Here is a 17810-nt window from a genome sequence, read left to right on the forward strand (position 1 = left end):
CATTTATGTCCTTTCAAAACCTGAACTGAAGAGGAGGATGACTAATCTTCAAAACCTTTCAACTCCAGGTGATGGCTGGATGGATGAATAAGGGTATTTTTTCAAACACAGCTGAAACCCATGAAATAACATTTTCTTTATAGCCTTTTTTTTAATCCTCCACCAGATACAACAGGCCAGAGAAATGCCAGACCCACTGGGAGCTTTGTATGTGTCAGCATCCACCTCGTGACAGAGCCTGCAGGTGACAGTCCCTTTTAGTTAGTGTGTATGTTATAATTCTGTTCTTGAGATCTGGAGGACTTAAGAGTAAATTTTCCTCCTCGAAGAGGCAAGTTCAAATTAAACTTCTATTCCTTGTTGAGTTACTAGCCACCAAATAGGGTTCCTTTCATCAAATTAAGCATATTATCTGCTGATAACAGCCAGCCAACGTCAGTCGATAGCGACTCTCTTTAAATTGCTTTAACCGGCCTATGTCTACTACTGCAGAACCCTTTGCAACCTGTCTCTATCTCAGCCTTTCATTTTGTTGTGTGTCCGACTTCATCAACGCCATCAGCTGTCACTGATTTCTGCTGGTCTCCCTGTATATGGTGTCCACCCATGTGCATCAAAGGAAGAGAGGTCCTAGAACTTACTGACAGAAATATCATAATATATAAAACTAGTATAACTAGCTAAGTTATGTAACTACAGAAGTAGTGAAAAGAAAAACTGTCCTGAAGTTTCAGTCGCTGTTGAAAGGGAAGTGAATATGCACAGGTGCTGATGTGTCTACTTTACCTTGTGGTCATGTATTCAGCTCGGTGGCCTGAGATATGAGAAAAGAGACAAGGTGTGACAAGAAGTTAGTTGGGTGGACATGCCAAGACTCATCACTGCAGTCCCTGCAGGGAATTGTGCATATGGCTAACAAAGCATTTGCCATCTGCTCACAACCACTGGCCTTTTGAGCAATCCAAAAGAAACCCATACACACTGTTTTTCCACATAATATTATAACCTGTGCCGAGACGGTTACATCAAAATGTAGTTCAAACATCTAAGAGGACACAGATGCACTTTTAAAAGTTATGGGCGCATGCACACGCACACAATACACAGAGCTAAGTTTAAAACAAGCAAAAGAAGATGAAGCAAAAATAACTACCAAATGGTTTCGCATAACAGGAAGACGCTCAAATTTTTTGGGTGACTCAAACCGTACTTCATGCAGACACCGAAATGACTAAGTAGCATGTGGGAGAAACAGGAGGGTTTTTTCTTCCTCTTAACTTAAGGCTTCATTAATCATTCAGCGTCGAATTTGAAGGAGACCACCGGGACTGCCTGTTAGAACAATGAACTGACAAATACAAGCTGAGCCCTTTAGGAGATCCTACCAGTGTAGAACAAGGGGGGCCTGTTCTTATACATGGCAGGCCATTAGGTTTCAAGCAAATCAATCACTAAGATGGATAATACAAGTTCATTATTGCCCCTCGGCTCTGACTTGCCTGGTTTTAAACCAGATTACAATCTAAGAGCTTTGACTGGTGACAAAAGCAAACAAACAACAGGAAGTTTGCCACAGAATAGACTGAATTTGCTCAAGATGGACTGCCAAATATAATAGAATTCAGTAAAGTACACAATTATTTGTTACACTAGATGTTTGGGTATTGATTGGGGTTAATAAGTCATTTTGGCTGGTAGAACATTTCCCATTTTAAGGTATGAATTAAGCACAAGTACAATACAGTGAAGAGTCTAAGGGTAAATACAGGGTCGTGAATGTACCTTCACCAAGTGCCCTCTTCAGCAAGTCGTGCTTGGCCTGCAGTTTGGAGATGAGATTGCTGCCTTCCAAAAACTCACGGAATTTCTGTGGAGAATTTAGAGTAATTACCCAGCAGCCCTGAGCACCGGCAGGAGCACCCACTCTTAAGACGGCAGTCTGTGATGAAGCAGCCAAGGGCAAAAGGACGTGCTAAGCACCCCTTTTAGAAGCCCTTATCAGAGCATGTCCATCCCTGGATTGAAACAAGATTGCAGCTGGCAGCTGGAGATATTCTGGGGCAGTTACTCCTCTGCCAGCTGATCAAAGATTTCATAGGAATGATGTGCATAAGTTAAACATCACCTACAACCCAAATATCAAGTATATTCATATATAGATAAAAGCTTTGACTACATGTTCTAAGATTTATTATATAGATTCTGTGGTTTATGATCACACAGGAATGAATCTGTTGTAAAGCTGCATTACAGACAGCATGGATTTGATATTTATTTCTGTTTTCTACATTAAAAATAAATTTTAAAGTCATTACTTTCGCTAACTTGCAGCAGACATCATCTCTGCACTCACCATGAAGTAGAACTGCTCCGTCTCTTGCTGGTTGGCTCTCCTCTTGGCGATGCTGGGCTTGCTGAGGTACGTCTCCGACACTGTGGACTTGACTGATTCGGTGGACCGGCTGTGGTGGAAGCACTCAGACACATCGTAGTCTTCAATGGTCACCATGTCCTGGATGGTGGTCAGGGTTGCCTCTGATGTCTTTTTGATCTGTGAAAAGAAGAGAAGGTGAGAAAAAGCTGATGTCATCTCTTCTATATCACTATGTTACCATCTCACTATACACAGAAACTCACTTCACTCCCTGAAAACCACTCTCTATCCCAAGACACACTTTAAAATTCAGGTGGTTTCTGACGAGGTGAATGTTCCCTAAAATAAAAGAATTTCCCGACGGTTCAAAGTGACTTATTTATCATTGTGTTCACACTCACGGGGTGCAGAGGTGAACAGTGTCAGATGGAAATGCCAGATTGAGCTGTAGGCTTTTAAGATCCATTTTCATAACCACGTCTTCCTGTCAACAGTTCTTCTCTCAGAGCTTATAAACACCAGGACTTGGCCAAGCATGCCCCACCACTTAGTGTGAAAGATGTTCGACCACTGCTGCAAGAGCTGCAGGGCATAACTGTGTCCATAATATTATGACATAAGATGGCACAACATGTGACATTCAAATGAGAGAGTAGATAAAAGTTAAAGACGCACACACACACATCCAGGGGGAAAAACTGATGTGTGTGTGCACACTTTGGCACGTTTAAGCCTTCAGAGTCATCCCAAATGTAAATATGTATATAAGGGATCAAGGCACTTGCAGAGTATGGACCAATGGCAATACAAACAGAGCAAATATAAACAGAGAAAGTAAAGGAGGCAGACAGGGAGGCATAAGAGACTAAACTGAAGTGTGTTAAGTGTGAACATGAATCACTGATGTGGAAAAGCCACAAAAAACCCCAAACAACAACAACAACGACAACACAAAAACCCACCAACAAGCACTTCCCTGGAAAAATTAAGCAAAACTGCAGCATTTCATGGAGACACTCACCATGTCAGTTCACTTACTGAGATTTTAAAAAGGTGGGGAACACACAGGTCAATGGGACCCTGAATGTAATGCAGCTGGAATTCTTCTTGATTATCCTTAATGATCAGAATGACCTCACCTCAAAAGGTAGTGACCCCATTTGTCAGTTATTTAGTGAGCGCAAGCTCAGAGGTAATGAAAGAACAAGGCGAATTCCTCGTGTTACAATTATACACACTGAGACAACTGTGGATTGTGGCTTGTTTCTTTTAAACTGCCTGACCCGTGACTCATTTCACCTTCAAAGAAGAAGAAAAAAAAAGAGTCGCCCTGAAAACCAAAGAAGACTTTTCAGCTTTCATGTGTTGCTGTGATGAATTACACTGCTGACACACATGCTCGTGCACACAGAATGGATGTAGTTATCCCACCTTTCATGAAGGAAAGGAAACACGCATACACGGAACATGAAATGCTAGATTCAGTAAAGTGAAACTTTCAAATGACTAAAAAGGCAAATTTACACAATGACAGGTAACTTCTAACATGTAGCTGTTGGTTAGACTCTGAGTGCGTTTGAGTTCCTCTCCCTGTGTTCCTGGCAGCCTCATTCAGAGTGGCACCATGGAGGCGAGAGGCCCAGCTGTCATCATGAAGACGAGAGCCATGCATGTGTGATAGAAATGCTCCTAGTGAAAAAGTTGTTGAGTTTATCCAATATTCAGCAGACGGATAGTTACCAGTGTTCGGTGCAGGGCTCAGTTACAGCAGAGCTCTTAGAGAGACTCGGTGGATATGCGTGTTAATCCGTAAATTATAAACCATAAATCCGGTGTCTCTATACTTTGATATAGACGTTCCAAGAGTAAGCAAGTAGCCATCATTATCTAAACTGAACTTCAGCACTGTTAAAAGCAAAAAATAATTCCAGTCGCAAAAAAGTGGAATAAAGGTTTATTCTGCAGGGAAGCACACCACTCCTAGTTAATCCTACATCCGTCATCAGAAGTCAGACTGCAGTCCACAGCTTTCAACAGACCCGGCAGTACAGTAAGTGGGTAATTCGCTGATCTTCCGCTATGAGCACACACACAGGCTTTGATGTGCTTCCTTGATATTTATCTGGAGGAAAAACAAACACTCCCTGCAAAGATGATGCTATTAGATTGCCAGGGTTTAGTGTGAAACATCTTGAGAATAACCATTAAGTGTGCTTGTGTATTTGCAGGAGAAGACGGCAGAAATCAGAGGAGGAAAATTAGTCTGTGTGAGCACTGGGTCATGCAGAGGCAAATGAGATCTAAATGGGCAGATTATTAAGTCTGCAAAAAGACAAATCACACTGACTGACTGATGAGGAGAAATGAAATTATGTCCTTAGAGAAATGAGTTTTTTGATGAAAGAAATCCAGCAGGATTATGCTAAGCCCTACGCCTAAATAAAAGTGAAATCCAGCGTCCTTCTCCCTGTGTTGCACTCTATCCAGCGCCAATGCAGAGTAAATTATTCAGCAATGTTTTCTTTCACCAACTTCACGGGAGCCAAAGAGGTTTGAGGAAGCAGCTGCACTTCTCTATGAAGCACTGCCCTGTAGTTTTTCCTGTCCAGATAAAGACAGACGCTCCTTCTCCCTCGTACGTTTGACAGTCCAGTTTTTAGGTCGCCACAGTGCTTAGAAAGTTCATTTTCCAAGGATGTATCTGGCACGTCATGCCCAGGAAGAGGGGCCATCTGGTGATCCTAACATGAGGCAGCGGCGCCCTCCAATTTTGACCCACCAGGACATCCGCTTCAGCGAGGCAGGAGGACAAGGGCATGAAGCAACCGGGGCTTTTCAACCACACACACAGTCACAAGTATATGCACAGTTGATTAAACACTATACGTACTGCAGACAAACTGTGGTGACGCCAACAGGACTCTGACTCGTCTGGTTATAGTCCATGAAACACCACAATCTGAGTCTCAGTAAATAGGCTGTGACTGAGGATCATTTTCACCACTGACTGACTGATATTTTCTTCTAATGACGTGGGGTGTATGTGTATATACACATACACACATTCTGTCATAAAGCTTGATAAATTCAATTAATAAAGTTAATGAATGTATTTTGCATATTCAAAAAAGCCGCACATACTGTTATTCTGCACTCATAGTTCATTCCTGTAGACGTATAGTTTAGACGTCTGTTTAACTAAAGATTTGACCATCTGATCAAAGGGAATCTAAAATGATGATGAGTGCAGATGAAGTTGTGAGGCCTGCTCCTGTGTCTTTGTAAGAGGATAAAAGAAGAAAGTGCAGCGATGTGGAGGGAGAGAAGCAGAAAGGAGAAGCAGGTCAGACGTGATACAAAGTAACAGCCCGATGGAGGTGACTGCACTCTGAACCAACAAAAAGCCTTTCTTCTCCATTTTCAAGAAAACAAAATGTAAATTTACTCAGGCATGCTGCAGATGCATTAAAACAAAAGAGCCTGAGAAGCAAAGAAGCACCCACAATGTCAATGCAGCACAGGTGGGAGCAAAACGACAGGCTTCACAGAGAGGCTTTCAGAGGCTACCTTCGGGGCATGAGCAAGAAGAAAAAACACAGTTTGTAAGCTTGTGTCTCATCTATAACTATTTTCCATCTCACCTTGGATGACTTCTGGCTGAAGTTAACTTTGTTGAGCATCTTTAATTCACTGTCAGCACCGTGCATCCAACAAATAAACACATAACAAAGCTGCCAAATCTCAGGCAGACAACAAAACTGAGACATGTTTGACGCAACTAAACCCCCTGCAACACAAACACCTGGATTGCGATTTCCATTTTTCTTGCCCCCATTTTACCTCTTCATTTTCAATCTTCAGAGTAGCGATACGAGACTGCAGCTGCTGGAACCTCAGTATAAGCTCCCCATTCACTGGTGGCTGCACTGAGATCTGACATACCTGGAAATATAGACAAATCACAGCATCACTGAGCATGTACCTGAAATTTCAAGCTATCAGAGGAACAAGGTCACGTAAGCTCTAAATTTAAACAGGATGTAGGCATCCAAATTCTTTTTCCAATTGCAAGGCAAACCACAGTGACGTCTCCCAAATGAATGCAGACACCGATGCAAAAACAGCTAGTAAACAGACACGCTATCAGCAGAGTGCCAGCCAAACAGTAAAATCCCTAACACATGTTGAGCTTCATGACTTCAGGGGACGTAATAACACATGATTTGTTAATTTCAGTACCCCATAAAACCTGATCCAGCAGCCCATACGCAATAAAAAGCTGCACTCAAGCCACTGAATATCTGACTAATGCTGAGATATTTTTATTTTTCAAAATTAAGCTCAAAGGTATTCAGTATATTTGCACCACTTATTAGATAAAATCCAGCTGCACCACATACTTCGTCTCCCATGTGAGGCTGGAACTCAAATTTTGCTGGAGGACAGAAGGCCGTAGGGTACATCTCCATGAACCTCTGTCGGTCACTTCGTGGATCTAAACTGTCCACTGCATTTTCGATGATGTCAAGACCCTCGTGGCGTGACGTCTCCAAGTTATATTCGGCAGACAGGTAAGTCCGCAGGGCACGATTCAGACTGGCATGATAACCCAAATCACAGCACTAGATGGAAAAAAAAAGAAAAAAGGCAGATTAGTAAATTGATTTTATCAATTATGGTTGATTATTATGGAGCTTAGACTTTCAGCTTTAATTTAAGAGGGTTAAACAAAATCATTCAGTTATTATTATTCATCAACTTTACACTCAACCTTTGGCAAAAAAGTAACTGAATAATTCACCCACAGACTATTGTTACTTAGCCGCGTTGGTTATTTCTTCACATGTTAAGCAGATAAAGAAACCTGCAGTTGATTCCAAGTGTGACAAATGCATTTCAAAGTGGTTTCTGTAAATCCAGACCGTGATGCAAAGGAGCACTCGGTGACAGTGAAAAAGCCACCCTCAGCGATAGTAGCAATAGCAAACCAATGACAAGAAGAGAAAGGAGTTCATTTGCACAGACCTGGTGTGTAATACCAGACAAAGAGTGACTTTGTGTTACTAATTATTTTGCTGTGCTTATTTTTATTTAGATGATGTAAATTATAAACCGTGGATGCAATAAAAATGTTTTAAATTCTTCTTGTTAAAAGTGAAGAGCAACTCTCAAATTTACACAGAAATATAAATGAGCAAAGCTGGCTACATTTTATGGTTAAAAAAAAAAAGAGACTAAATGACATCACTTTCTGAGCCAAAAGTATTGCCTCTGTGTTGCACGACTCGAGCCGTACCTCCGGGATCTGATTTGCCAAGGTCACTGCTAACAACAGCACCCACCTAGAGCTCCACACAGAGAAACACAAAATGGCCTGAACAACTGTCAAACACGATGCTACAACCAGCCTGCTTGTACACTTTGTTTTTCACTATAAAAAGTCTCCTCATCAATAAACAAATGCTTGTGAGCCTGCACACAAAGCTCACGCAGAGAGCATCTCTCACACACACACACACACACACACACACACACACCCTGGTGAGATGTGAAGGCTTCTGAGCAAAGCAGGGAGAGGGGTAATTTCAGCGCACAGCATGCCGCTGAATAGAGGTTGCATTTCTCTCTCCCTCTCTTCTCTCCTTCAGTCCTGTCTGGAATATAAAAACCCAAACACTTGCCAAAATCCCAGCCGTCTCCGGTTTCCTTAGAAACGCGACAGAAAGTGGTGCAGTAAGTTTATCTCTCTCTTTCAAAAAAAAGAAAAAGAAAAAGAAAAAGAAATGACTCAGGTAATGAAACTGTGAATAAGTCATATATATATATATATATATATATATATATATATATATATCTGTATTGCATAAAGCAAAACAAAGAAAAACAACATGATCAGATTAGGTAACAATTGTCTTTAATATAAAAAAGAAGCCAGTTCAGGGCCACGCCCCCTTTTTATTCAACCAATCTGAAACATGTGAAAAATAGCTGTTACATAATGTATAACTAAATATTAAACATAGGATTTCAATAATGACAGAGTATGGTAGGAGGAAAGAATAGCTTTCATCACCAAAGTTAATAAAGCTGCTTTAATTTGGTCCTGCACTATAATTTCCATCCCACAGTCTAGTGTCCAGAACTCTTATATTAAGCACAGCTGCTAAAGTCATCAGTCTTTCTTCTGAAGGTCAGAGAAAAAGCCCTGAGCAGTAATTGGTCTTTTGCATAAGAAGCTCAAACAAATATGAGAAAATCTTAACCGGGGGTGGGGGTGGGGGGTCAATGTCTATAAAAAGGGGTGAAGTAGTGATTAAGGTTGGGTAATCTTCTCCATAATCTAACTGTCCTATAGCAGCCTGGTATCATCAAATAACCTATCCGCACCGTTACTGTGGTGGCGCACAATTATTATCAACTTAACAACAACACTACTGATTTGCTGGGTATTTTTGACATTGTTTATCAGGACGAATAAAAGTACTGATGCATACATTGATTGTTTGGACAATAAATCAATATGTTAAATACCACAGTTTAATCTGTATCAGTCAAAGAAAATTTCAAGAGGCCAAAAACGAATGCAGAGACATCTGCAGTGCAGGCACTCTTCCATTGTTGTGCAACAATGCTTTTGATTAATTGTGTATAGGCATTTAATTGCCAAATTTTCCATATAAAATTATTCTGGGAAAATACATTATTATTATTATTACTACTACATGTACCAACCAGTATCCATCTCCCAAAATCTGCATTGGAAAGTAAAAAAACAAAAGACCACCACTTAAAACGTGTGTGTTCTGATTATTAATATTCTCCTCAGTCTCACTTGAGGCAAAAAAAGTGTGTGCAGAAGAAGAAGAAGAAGCTGGCTCACAACACGACTGCCAAAATCCCGTGGTTTCATACTTACATCAATTAAGTCCGACAAGTCGTGGATGTAGTATTTGTAAACGGATGAGTTTGTCGCTTCCAGCGTCAGCAGGTACTCGTTCCGCGCTTTGATCGACTTCAGCTTGTTCTCGGAGTACTTGGCTTGACGCTGATGAGAGAATTAGAAGCAAAAATGAGAAACAGACAACAACAGAGCGAGCGAGACGGGGTGAATTTAATGAGTGAAGATTTGCCTTTTGACAAGTGATTATGCTTTCATGTCTCTGCACGCACAGCGAGTCACAGTGCTGGGACTAGATTACTGTCAAAACAAAACATTTTAGGCAACGTTAGAGATAAGTTACAGTCTGGCATGAAAAGGACCAAGTACGGAAAAAAAACAAAAAAAGAACTAAAACCAGGCTGTGGCCTTGGTTTCAACTTGGACACCTCAGTGTGGGACAGAAGTTTTTAACTTACACTTCCTCTTCAGCAGACAAGCATGAGGCTGTTAGTCAACACGCGCTGACCACTGCACTAGGCTCTGATTCACACACTCCAGATCACCCATATTTTAAGACTTCCCAAAAGCATTCCTGGAAAACTTGTGTTATAAAAAAATCAGTTGCCTGGACTTTAATCATTTGCCACAGAGATTTAACAGACAACAGGCCTGTTCTAAGAAAACAAAGCCTGGGTGAGTCTTTTTCTTTTTCAATACTGAACAGTTATTTTTTTCTCTTTTATGGTGCAACTACTGGCTTTTGCTGCCTTTAACACCTGGCATCTTACCTTCTCTTTCATCTTCTCAATTTTCTTCACAGAGCTGCGCCTCTGGTATTTTTCCTCCATTCGAATGCTGAAGACAGGATCAGCCCTGCCAATCTGCTTTTCTTCTTGCTTCTCAGCCTCCTTCAGCTTGCTCTCAGCGCTGATGCTCTCCGAGTGGTACATGTGATACGTCTTCATCACCTGGACAGGAAGGAAAAGGCATTGTTTTATTTCAAGACCAGAAAAAACAAAAAAGGCAGCAGCCTCTGGGTGTTGGGTTAGTTCCTGTGGGGTCAAAGATCAGAATAATCCATCGTCTTAATCGTGACCTAACCCGCAAATAAGGCTTCCATCTTCTGACTCACTCATTTATCACCTATCGATTCAACTCCTGTCAAAGCACTCATCGCTCACAGTTCTTCTTGTGCTGAACCACAAATCAAAGAGTCTTTTTTGTTTAGTTAAGTACACAAACCACACAGGCCAAAAAACTAAAAAGATGCACTCAGGAAGTTATCAAGAGGACTATTTTTAGACTTTCAATTCAGCTTTTTAATGAGATGGTATTTGGCTCTGGCTTCATGTCTTCATGTAGCATAAACTTCAAAAATGTGTCTTTTTCTTAAAGCTATAATCGCATTTAAGCTGAAGTCATTCACCGTTTTGCCTTCACACTGTAACAATGTAACACAGCAGAAGTTTATTACGCTGATAGTGGCCTGCTGATTAGAGCTACTTCCTAAAGCTTGAATCATCCTCCTCCTGCGTTCCTCACAGTACTCCATGGATCCATTAGGCAGTGACTCAGCTGCAAGTAGCAGGTTAACTACAAAATACAAATAATGAACTTTCCAAACTTTACAAGAGAGCTGAGAGCTGATAGTCTTATTAACATAGATGATAAACAGACAGTGGACTCATAGGAAAATAATGATGACTCAGTGGCATGGTAAGAGGAAAACTGAAACAAATTCATGATGTCATTGTGAAGTCTGAAAGCAGAATAGGCCACTCAACCCCACACATCCATGAAAATGAAGACATTAGGGAAGCATTTGGAGGAAGAGAAACAAAACAGGTGAAAATGACGAGGAGAGGAAATGAGATCTGAGCTGATGGTTCGTGGCGGTCGGCCAAAACTACTGAACTAAGTAGAAGGACCAAAATTATATTCAAACGTCCAAGGCAGCAATATAGAGCACAGAGCGGTTTAACCTGGAATGAACTGACTCCGGCAAATTACAGCTCCACAACCTGTGTATGAAATACATTTGTCTGCACAAAACCTCAGTTTCAGTACAAATAGAGACTCACCCATTCAAAATCTAAACATCTTTCCCCCAATGTGAGTTATTTCTGTACGAGTGGAACAACAGAGCAAAGCCTGGTTTGTCTGGAGCCCTTCGTCTTTGGTGGGGTTGGCTTAACTGGAACCAGTTTAGAGATGGGTGACTGACCTTGGTCCGCGTACTCCTCACTTAATGGTCTGGAGTCTGCCACTGCTGTGTTTACTTTACCGCTTTTTTTAGAGGGACACATTTAGACACGGACGAGACCTGTTATTTCAGTGGCGGTGGCCGACACTGGGACTGCGGCTGTCTGATGCAACAGCTACCCTGTGTGCGCGCGCGTGTGCGTGTGTGCTCACGTGTGTCCTCCCACTGGGGTTAAAGCAGGCCAAATCTACAGCGTGGACTGTGGTGAGAGTGACACACATTAAGCTCGAGAGTAACACGTTGTTGTGTTTGGAGGAGCGAGGGCTGGTCTGCCCCCTTTACACACAGGGGAAGTGTAACCAACTTCAGTCCTTCATGGTGAGTAACTGGAGACTCTATAAGCAAACTGAACTGATCTTCAGTGAATGTTCTGGGAAGGCAGAACAACTGATTTGACTTGTTGCTACATCACCGTACATGCAAGGTGACGATGCGTCAGGAAAGCAACTAAAAACACAAAATCACACACATGAACAGTATTACTGAATTATATTTCATAAGCTTTAAACCTTAGGTTTGTTGTTATTTATGAAACGCTACTCACGCTATACATAGGCTACAGTAATACACAATATTTAATAAATATCAAACATTAACTTTTCATTCATTTTACTTTTTAAAGGGTTTGCTGGAGTTTGCATATCCATGGCTTCTGTGAGGCATTGAATACAAGGACTAGCAGAGCTGATAGTCAAGTTAAGGCAGTAACTAGCAGGGTCAAAGGTACACAGAGGCTGCTAACAATACAAATGAAAAGCGTTAGGAACTACACTGCACATGTGCAGCCTGTGTGATGCACCAGTTTGACAGCTTGGTAAAATTTCACTGACCTACTGGGGTGAAATTTTAACCTGTGAGTTGACAGGTTCAGAGCCATGGTTTGGTTTCTTGCAACCTGCAAGCTAGTAGTCTTGGGCACATATAGCATAATTACAATGGTTCTCATTTTGAATGTAGAACTTTGTTGCGTGTAATGCAACTTGGACTTTTCCCAGGTTTTCTGTCTGTCTCTGATGTCAGCTACTGAAAGAAATAAAGAATGATAGGGAGCAAGTTGCTATTTGGCTCAGACCTCCCAGTGTGACTTTGCATGAGTCGTTTTCAAGAGCAAAAAAACAAAAAAAAAAAAACAAAAAAAAAACTGGTGATGAAAGCTATTAGAAACAGAATATGAACTGTAATGAGTCAAGCAAACACAGAGATGAAAGTTTGTAGCTTTGAATGGCTGATTTATGAGAGTAAAGGGGACAGTTTTATGCTTTTGTGGTGCAAAGAAATGTGACTTTTCCTGTACTTTGTTTGCAATACATTTGCTTGAATGTTTAATTTAGAATCCATCAGATATCTTCCAGTTTCAGGGTTAAAAACATCAAGTTGTTACAGACAGTAAGAAATTATTGAGCTCAATGCTATAAACTAGTCTCAACCACAGCCAAGATGAATGTATTCAAGTGCATTAGTGAAAAATAGCAGTCGTTACTACTTACTGTGTATAGCTCATTGAGGACTTTCATTAAGTCTTCCTGGAGCTGAAAGGCTATTTCTTTGCTCTGTAAAAGAAATACAAAAAGGAAAAACAATAAGAGCAATACAAAGAAATCACCATTATCACACAAGAAATTCATGTTCTATCCAGGTAGTTCCCCTTTAAAGACAACACAGTATAAGCACTGTGGGAACAACCATTACTAAACTGCAGCTTCACAAATCTTTTCAGCAAATGCACACTGTTCGTTCTATATCAGGTTTAATATAAGTGCCACTGAGGTGAAACCATTCTCTACTCTTAATGGTGCACATACAAAACAGATGAGTGCATTTATAATACTGTGTCAAATACAGGCTTTTGTGTGTGAAAGTGGTGCCGGTGTCATGCTAGCTTTTCCACTTAAATCATCGAACACCGCTAGAGTTTCAGCGTCCACATGCTCAACACATTATCTGGCCTCTACGCCTGAATGTAAAAGATTTCTTCCAAATATGTTAACTCAATCAGCCGCGCCACAAGACTGACTCAGTAATGCTATCACACACACGCCCACAGAAATGCATCTCATGGTTGTGGGATACAGTTTAACAGTGATGGTGTGATGGATTTAGAGAGGCCTTTACTATTAATTTAACAGTGAAGCTTCCATATTTCTTTCACACTGACTCATATAGCGTATCAGATGTTTATGAGATTATGAGTCATGACAATGAATTTTTGATCTCTCCACTATAGTGTTGCCACCTGGATGATATTACAACCTTGGCCTGTGCACCAGGCCTATATCAAACCCAATTATCCTCAGACAAAACTCATTGTGGGAGCCACTCACAACGATATGATGGACAAGCTTTCTGAGTGGGTATCAAGCCAGCTCCTGTAGTAAGAGAGTGGGGATTTATTTTCTAAAGATATAGAGGGCATTGTAGTCTTTTTAAGAGCCATAATGCTGAAATAAACACTACATTTAATATTAAAGGGGGCTATTGGGAGTTTTTGAAAAAGGCAGCACAATGATTTTAGGAGTGAGGGTAAATTTGGGGCGAGTTCACGAGCAACAAGATGCACATTCCTGATGCTGGCTTCAGACTGTTGCAATGGCAACAGTTGTTGCCAAGGAAATTAGTTATGTAGCTAAACCTGTTTGAATGTGCACAATGTTTTTGGGAAGAAAACATGAATTTATATCCAAAAAAAAAAAAAACACCAAAAGCATTGCAGATTGTGAGTCGTCTTAAAGCCGTTTTTATATTTTACTGAATAAGAAATTGCAAATAGTCAGTCTGCCAGTTTTAGCCGCACGATACAGTTCATAAAGAGATAAGCTGAAGCAAGCACTGAAGCAAAGTTAACTGGATGCATTTATTTTCACAGTGCAATATATTGTGCCGTAGTTGTTTATTACTTGTGACACAAGATGCTGTTAAATGCATCACTGACCCAAGTGAGTTCTCAGACATGATCACGCTTGCATGAAACACCACAAGTTTTTGGCTATAACTGAACCGTGCATATGCAACCGACCTGAACCGCAGCAAGACTGCGAGTACTTCTACGCAGATTTTCACAGTCTGTCACTCATGTTCTTCATGTTGCTTACAGGTAGAGCTGTACAGTGTCCAAGTATTTTAACAGACAGCAAAGAGGATTACGCTCTCAGTCACTGGCTGCTAGGCTGGTGTCTGAAATTATAGAGTCACGCTAGGTGACCTGACTGATCTGCAACACCTACCTAACCACCACCTGGTCTGTCATTTCCCCAACTTGGAGCTTTTTAGCTAATCGGGACATAATCAGATAATTAGATTCCAGGAGAAACAAACTCAGCAAGAGGAAACCTCAGGCATGTTTGACAGGTGAGTGTAGATAAGGAAGTTACTAAGCAGTCTTACGTTTTTTGGTGAACTATACGATCACCTGGTCCTTGGGTTTATCAATACTCAGTAAACTGCCTCTTAAATGTAAATTCACACGATTGTAAAGACACAGACCTTCCCCTGTGGGAAAATCCATTAGCAAGCATCAGTTCCATGGACAGGACCTTTGACTATCTGTCAGATCTAACACACATCAGTTCTTTCCCATTGAGGAGGCTGGGAAGTGATCCAGAGCTCAATGAAAAGCCTTCTCAGAGATCACAAGATGTGCGAGAAAGAATGTGTGTACACGTGTGTGTGTGTGTTGGATGTGAGAGGAATAAAGAGGGAAATGATGGTAAATTACATTTACAATCACGACTGCCTTTTACCAGAAAAAGCTACACGTAGCATGAGGTTTCGAATTTTGGAAACAGTTGTTTAGCGAAGCTGTGTTGTGTAACACATGTCGCTGATTTAATTTGCACAACGTTTTTTCCTTCCTGCTTAAAGGAATCTCAGCTGGGGGGTTTCCAATTCAGTCCAATTCATTAAAAGGATCCTACAAATGGGTTTTCCCTTTCAACTTCATACCATCTGTATTCCAACCACATTAGAAAGATGAAACAAACCCAGTGAGAAGAAACCATGGCAGCACTTAGGGAGTGGTGGGTTTCATATTGCCACTGCCATTAATCACAATATAGAGATGGCAGCTGTATACGCTGCAGGGCCCGTGTGTACATTAGTGTCTTCCGACTGTAACTTGGAATTTGACCAAATGACACAAATATTGAACCCTTCATAAAATGTCAGCCTAATTATTGGTTAGTCCAGCTGTTTCACTTGTGATTTTAAAAAAAACAAAACAAATACTCTGTATATAATAATCTGTTAAAAATGGTTTAAAACTAAAAGTTGCATTGTTATTTATTATGCAAATAAGAAACTAAATTCATGTTTTTTGAGCCGGTGTTCTGGGAATCCATCTTACCTCACAAACCATCCTAGCGGTTGTTTCTGCGCATGTGCTTTGCATGCGCACAACACAAAATTAAGTGTCAAACCATCATATCTTTGTGAGTATAAGCTAGAAGCATACTCTGATGGGTAAAGTTAAGTGGCAAACCGTCCTACATACTTACATTTCTGCTGGAATTCTTGTGTGACGGCAGGAATGTGCATAAACTACGTACGGTGGACGATTTGCCAAAGTAGGATGATTTGTCAGAACACCGGCACAGCGGACGTCTCTGAGAAGTTGCAAATTCAATGATGCAAAACATTCAACCACCAACACTAATTTTTCTGCTCAGGAATGAAATTATTGAACATAAATAGCTTTAATTTGGCATCTTTTACTATTTTTTTCTGCTTTTTGTAAAAGTGTAACTTTGAAAATTCAATGACAACATCAATAATTTTATTTTAGCATTAAAAATATTATTTTGATTAGAGCATTTGCACACACTGGTAGATTAACTATTACAGAAACATAAAAATTTGGTAATTATCGCCACTGTTAGGTTTACTCCACAGCTGCCCTGAATTAACATTGAGTGGTGGACTAATACATTTGCAAAGCACCATATTGGAGGTGCTGGTAGTGGATTTTGGGATATTACACTTTTTGTTATTACACCAAATCAGTTAAATAGATTCAGCTTGAATTATTTCAATATTTACACCTTTTTGTAAACTTATGTGTTGCTTTAAGTTCAAAAGTGCCTCAAGCTCTAGGAAATCCACCATGTAGCTGCTGCCACAGAATATCACTTTCATGAATAAAACAGGGCAGAGCAAAACAAAGAGCCAGTTGTATGAATAATGAAAACTTGATGCATGTGAGAAGATCTTTCCAAGCATAAAGACAGAAAAAGCTCGCTACTCGAGTCTTGCGTTTAAACACACAAAAGAGGAAAAAATGTGGTGCTTCTAAAGAAAGCCGTGGTTTCTTTTTAAGTGACCACAGTGCAGAACTAAAGAAATAAATGCACACGCCGAACAGCAACCGGAGGATGTTGACGAAGACAATATGGCCACTATGGGGTCCCTCCTCCGCTGCTGCACCTCGCAGCATGAAACCTGAACATACAAGGAAATATAAACACGGGTCTTTGATGTGGTGGAAGGATGACAAGAGTACAGCTGTCTCCTCAAAGCTGTGAGGGAGTCCACGTAACATGGGGGACTTCTCTGTTGTTTGTGCCTCGTTATTGAAGCTCTGCTGAGATCAAAGGCTCGGGGAAGCTTTAATTAGAGTGCGAGCTGTGTCTCGGGTCTCCAATGAGCTGGGACCTCCCATCAGACTGCTTCTTGTCTGCGCAATGTCACCTGGATACACAAAGTAAATGCCAACTTTAAAAGGACAGTCTATAAAGTGGCTCGATACAGCAGATTCCACAGCAGTAATGGGGATGCAGGTGGAGTAATGACAGGACTGCACTACTCCACAGTTTGTGAGGAGTTTCTGAGCTGCATTAAAAATATGTATCATTATTGAAAGTAGTCTATCATTATGATTGTGAAAGTAAGTTAAGCCAGGACAGAGCTCGGTGACTCGCGGCTCTTTTGCTCCTCGGCTGTGGCTAAAATAAGAAAATGTTAAATGTTACAGGCACAACCTTCCCTGTGTGACGTGATCTGTGCGTATCAGGCGCTCGCCCACATGTGTTTAAGAGAGGGTTGAGAGATGTTACGAGTAGGTTTAGACTCTGTATACACAGAAGGTTTTTTGAAAGTGAAAATGATTGCCTTCGTGAAGCTGAACTTTATAAATTGTGCGTAAATGATTAGTATTTATTCAGGTTTGGATGTTTGCATCTGTAAAATAGTTTCACATGGTGGTTTTTTGTTTTGTGTGTGGATTGAAGCACGTGCGTGTGAGTCCTCAAAAGTTCATTGTACACATTTGCAAAGCTTAGCTTACAGTTGTGGATCATATTGTG

At 40.8% G+C, this 17810-nt stretch overlaps 1 protein-coding gene across 4 annotated transcripts in view; it reads right to left on the minus strand.

Moving 5' to 3' along the window:
- Positions 1-17810, minus strand: part of srgap1a (SLIT-ROBO Rho GTPase activating protein 1a) — a 77101-nt gene that overhangs the window by 23335 nt on the left and 35956 nt on the right. For all 4 annotated transcript variants that reach the window (XM_085461264.1, XM_085461263.1, XM_085461262.1 and 1 more), the window contains exons 4-11: positions 13005-13067; positions 10043-10222; positions 9291-9419; positions 6775-6996; positions 6215-6316; positions 2354-2551; positions 1783-1867; positions 787-814 (exon numbers count right to left, since the gene is read on the minus strand). In XM_085461264.1, the coding sequence (XP_085317390.1) occupies positions 787-814; positions 1783-1867; positions 2354-2551; positions 6215-6316; positions 6775-6996; positions 9291-9419; positions 10043-10222; positions 13005-13067 (1007 nt within the window). The remainder of the gene's footprint in view (positions 1-786; positions 815-1782; positions 1868-2353; positions 2552-6214; positions 6317-6774; positions 6997-9290; positions 9420-10042; positions 10223-13004; positions 13068-17810) is intronic.

Source organism: Copadichromis virginalis, linkage group LG7, assembly GCF_057382275.1.
Source record: "Copadichromis virginalis isolate Kocher_CV1m ecotype Utaka linkage group LG7, C_Virginalis_male_GT1.1, whole genome shotgun sequence".
NCBI classification, from domain to species: domain Eukaryota; kingdom Metazoa; phylum Chordata; class Actinopteri; order Cichliformes; family Cichlidae; genus Copadichromis; species Copadichromis virginalis.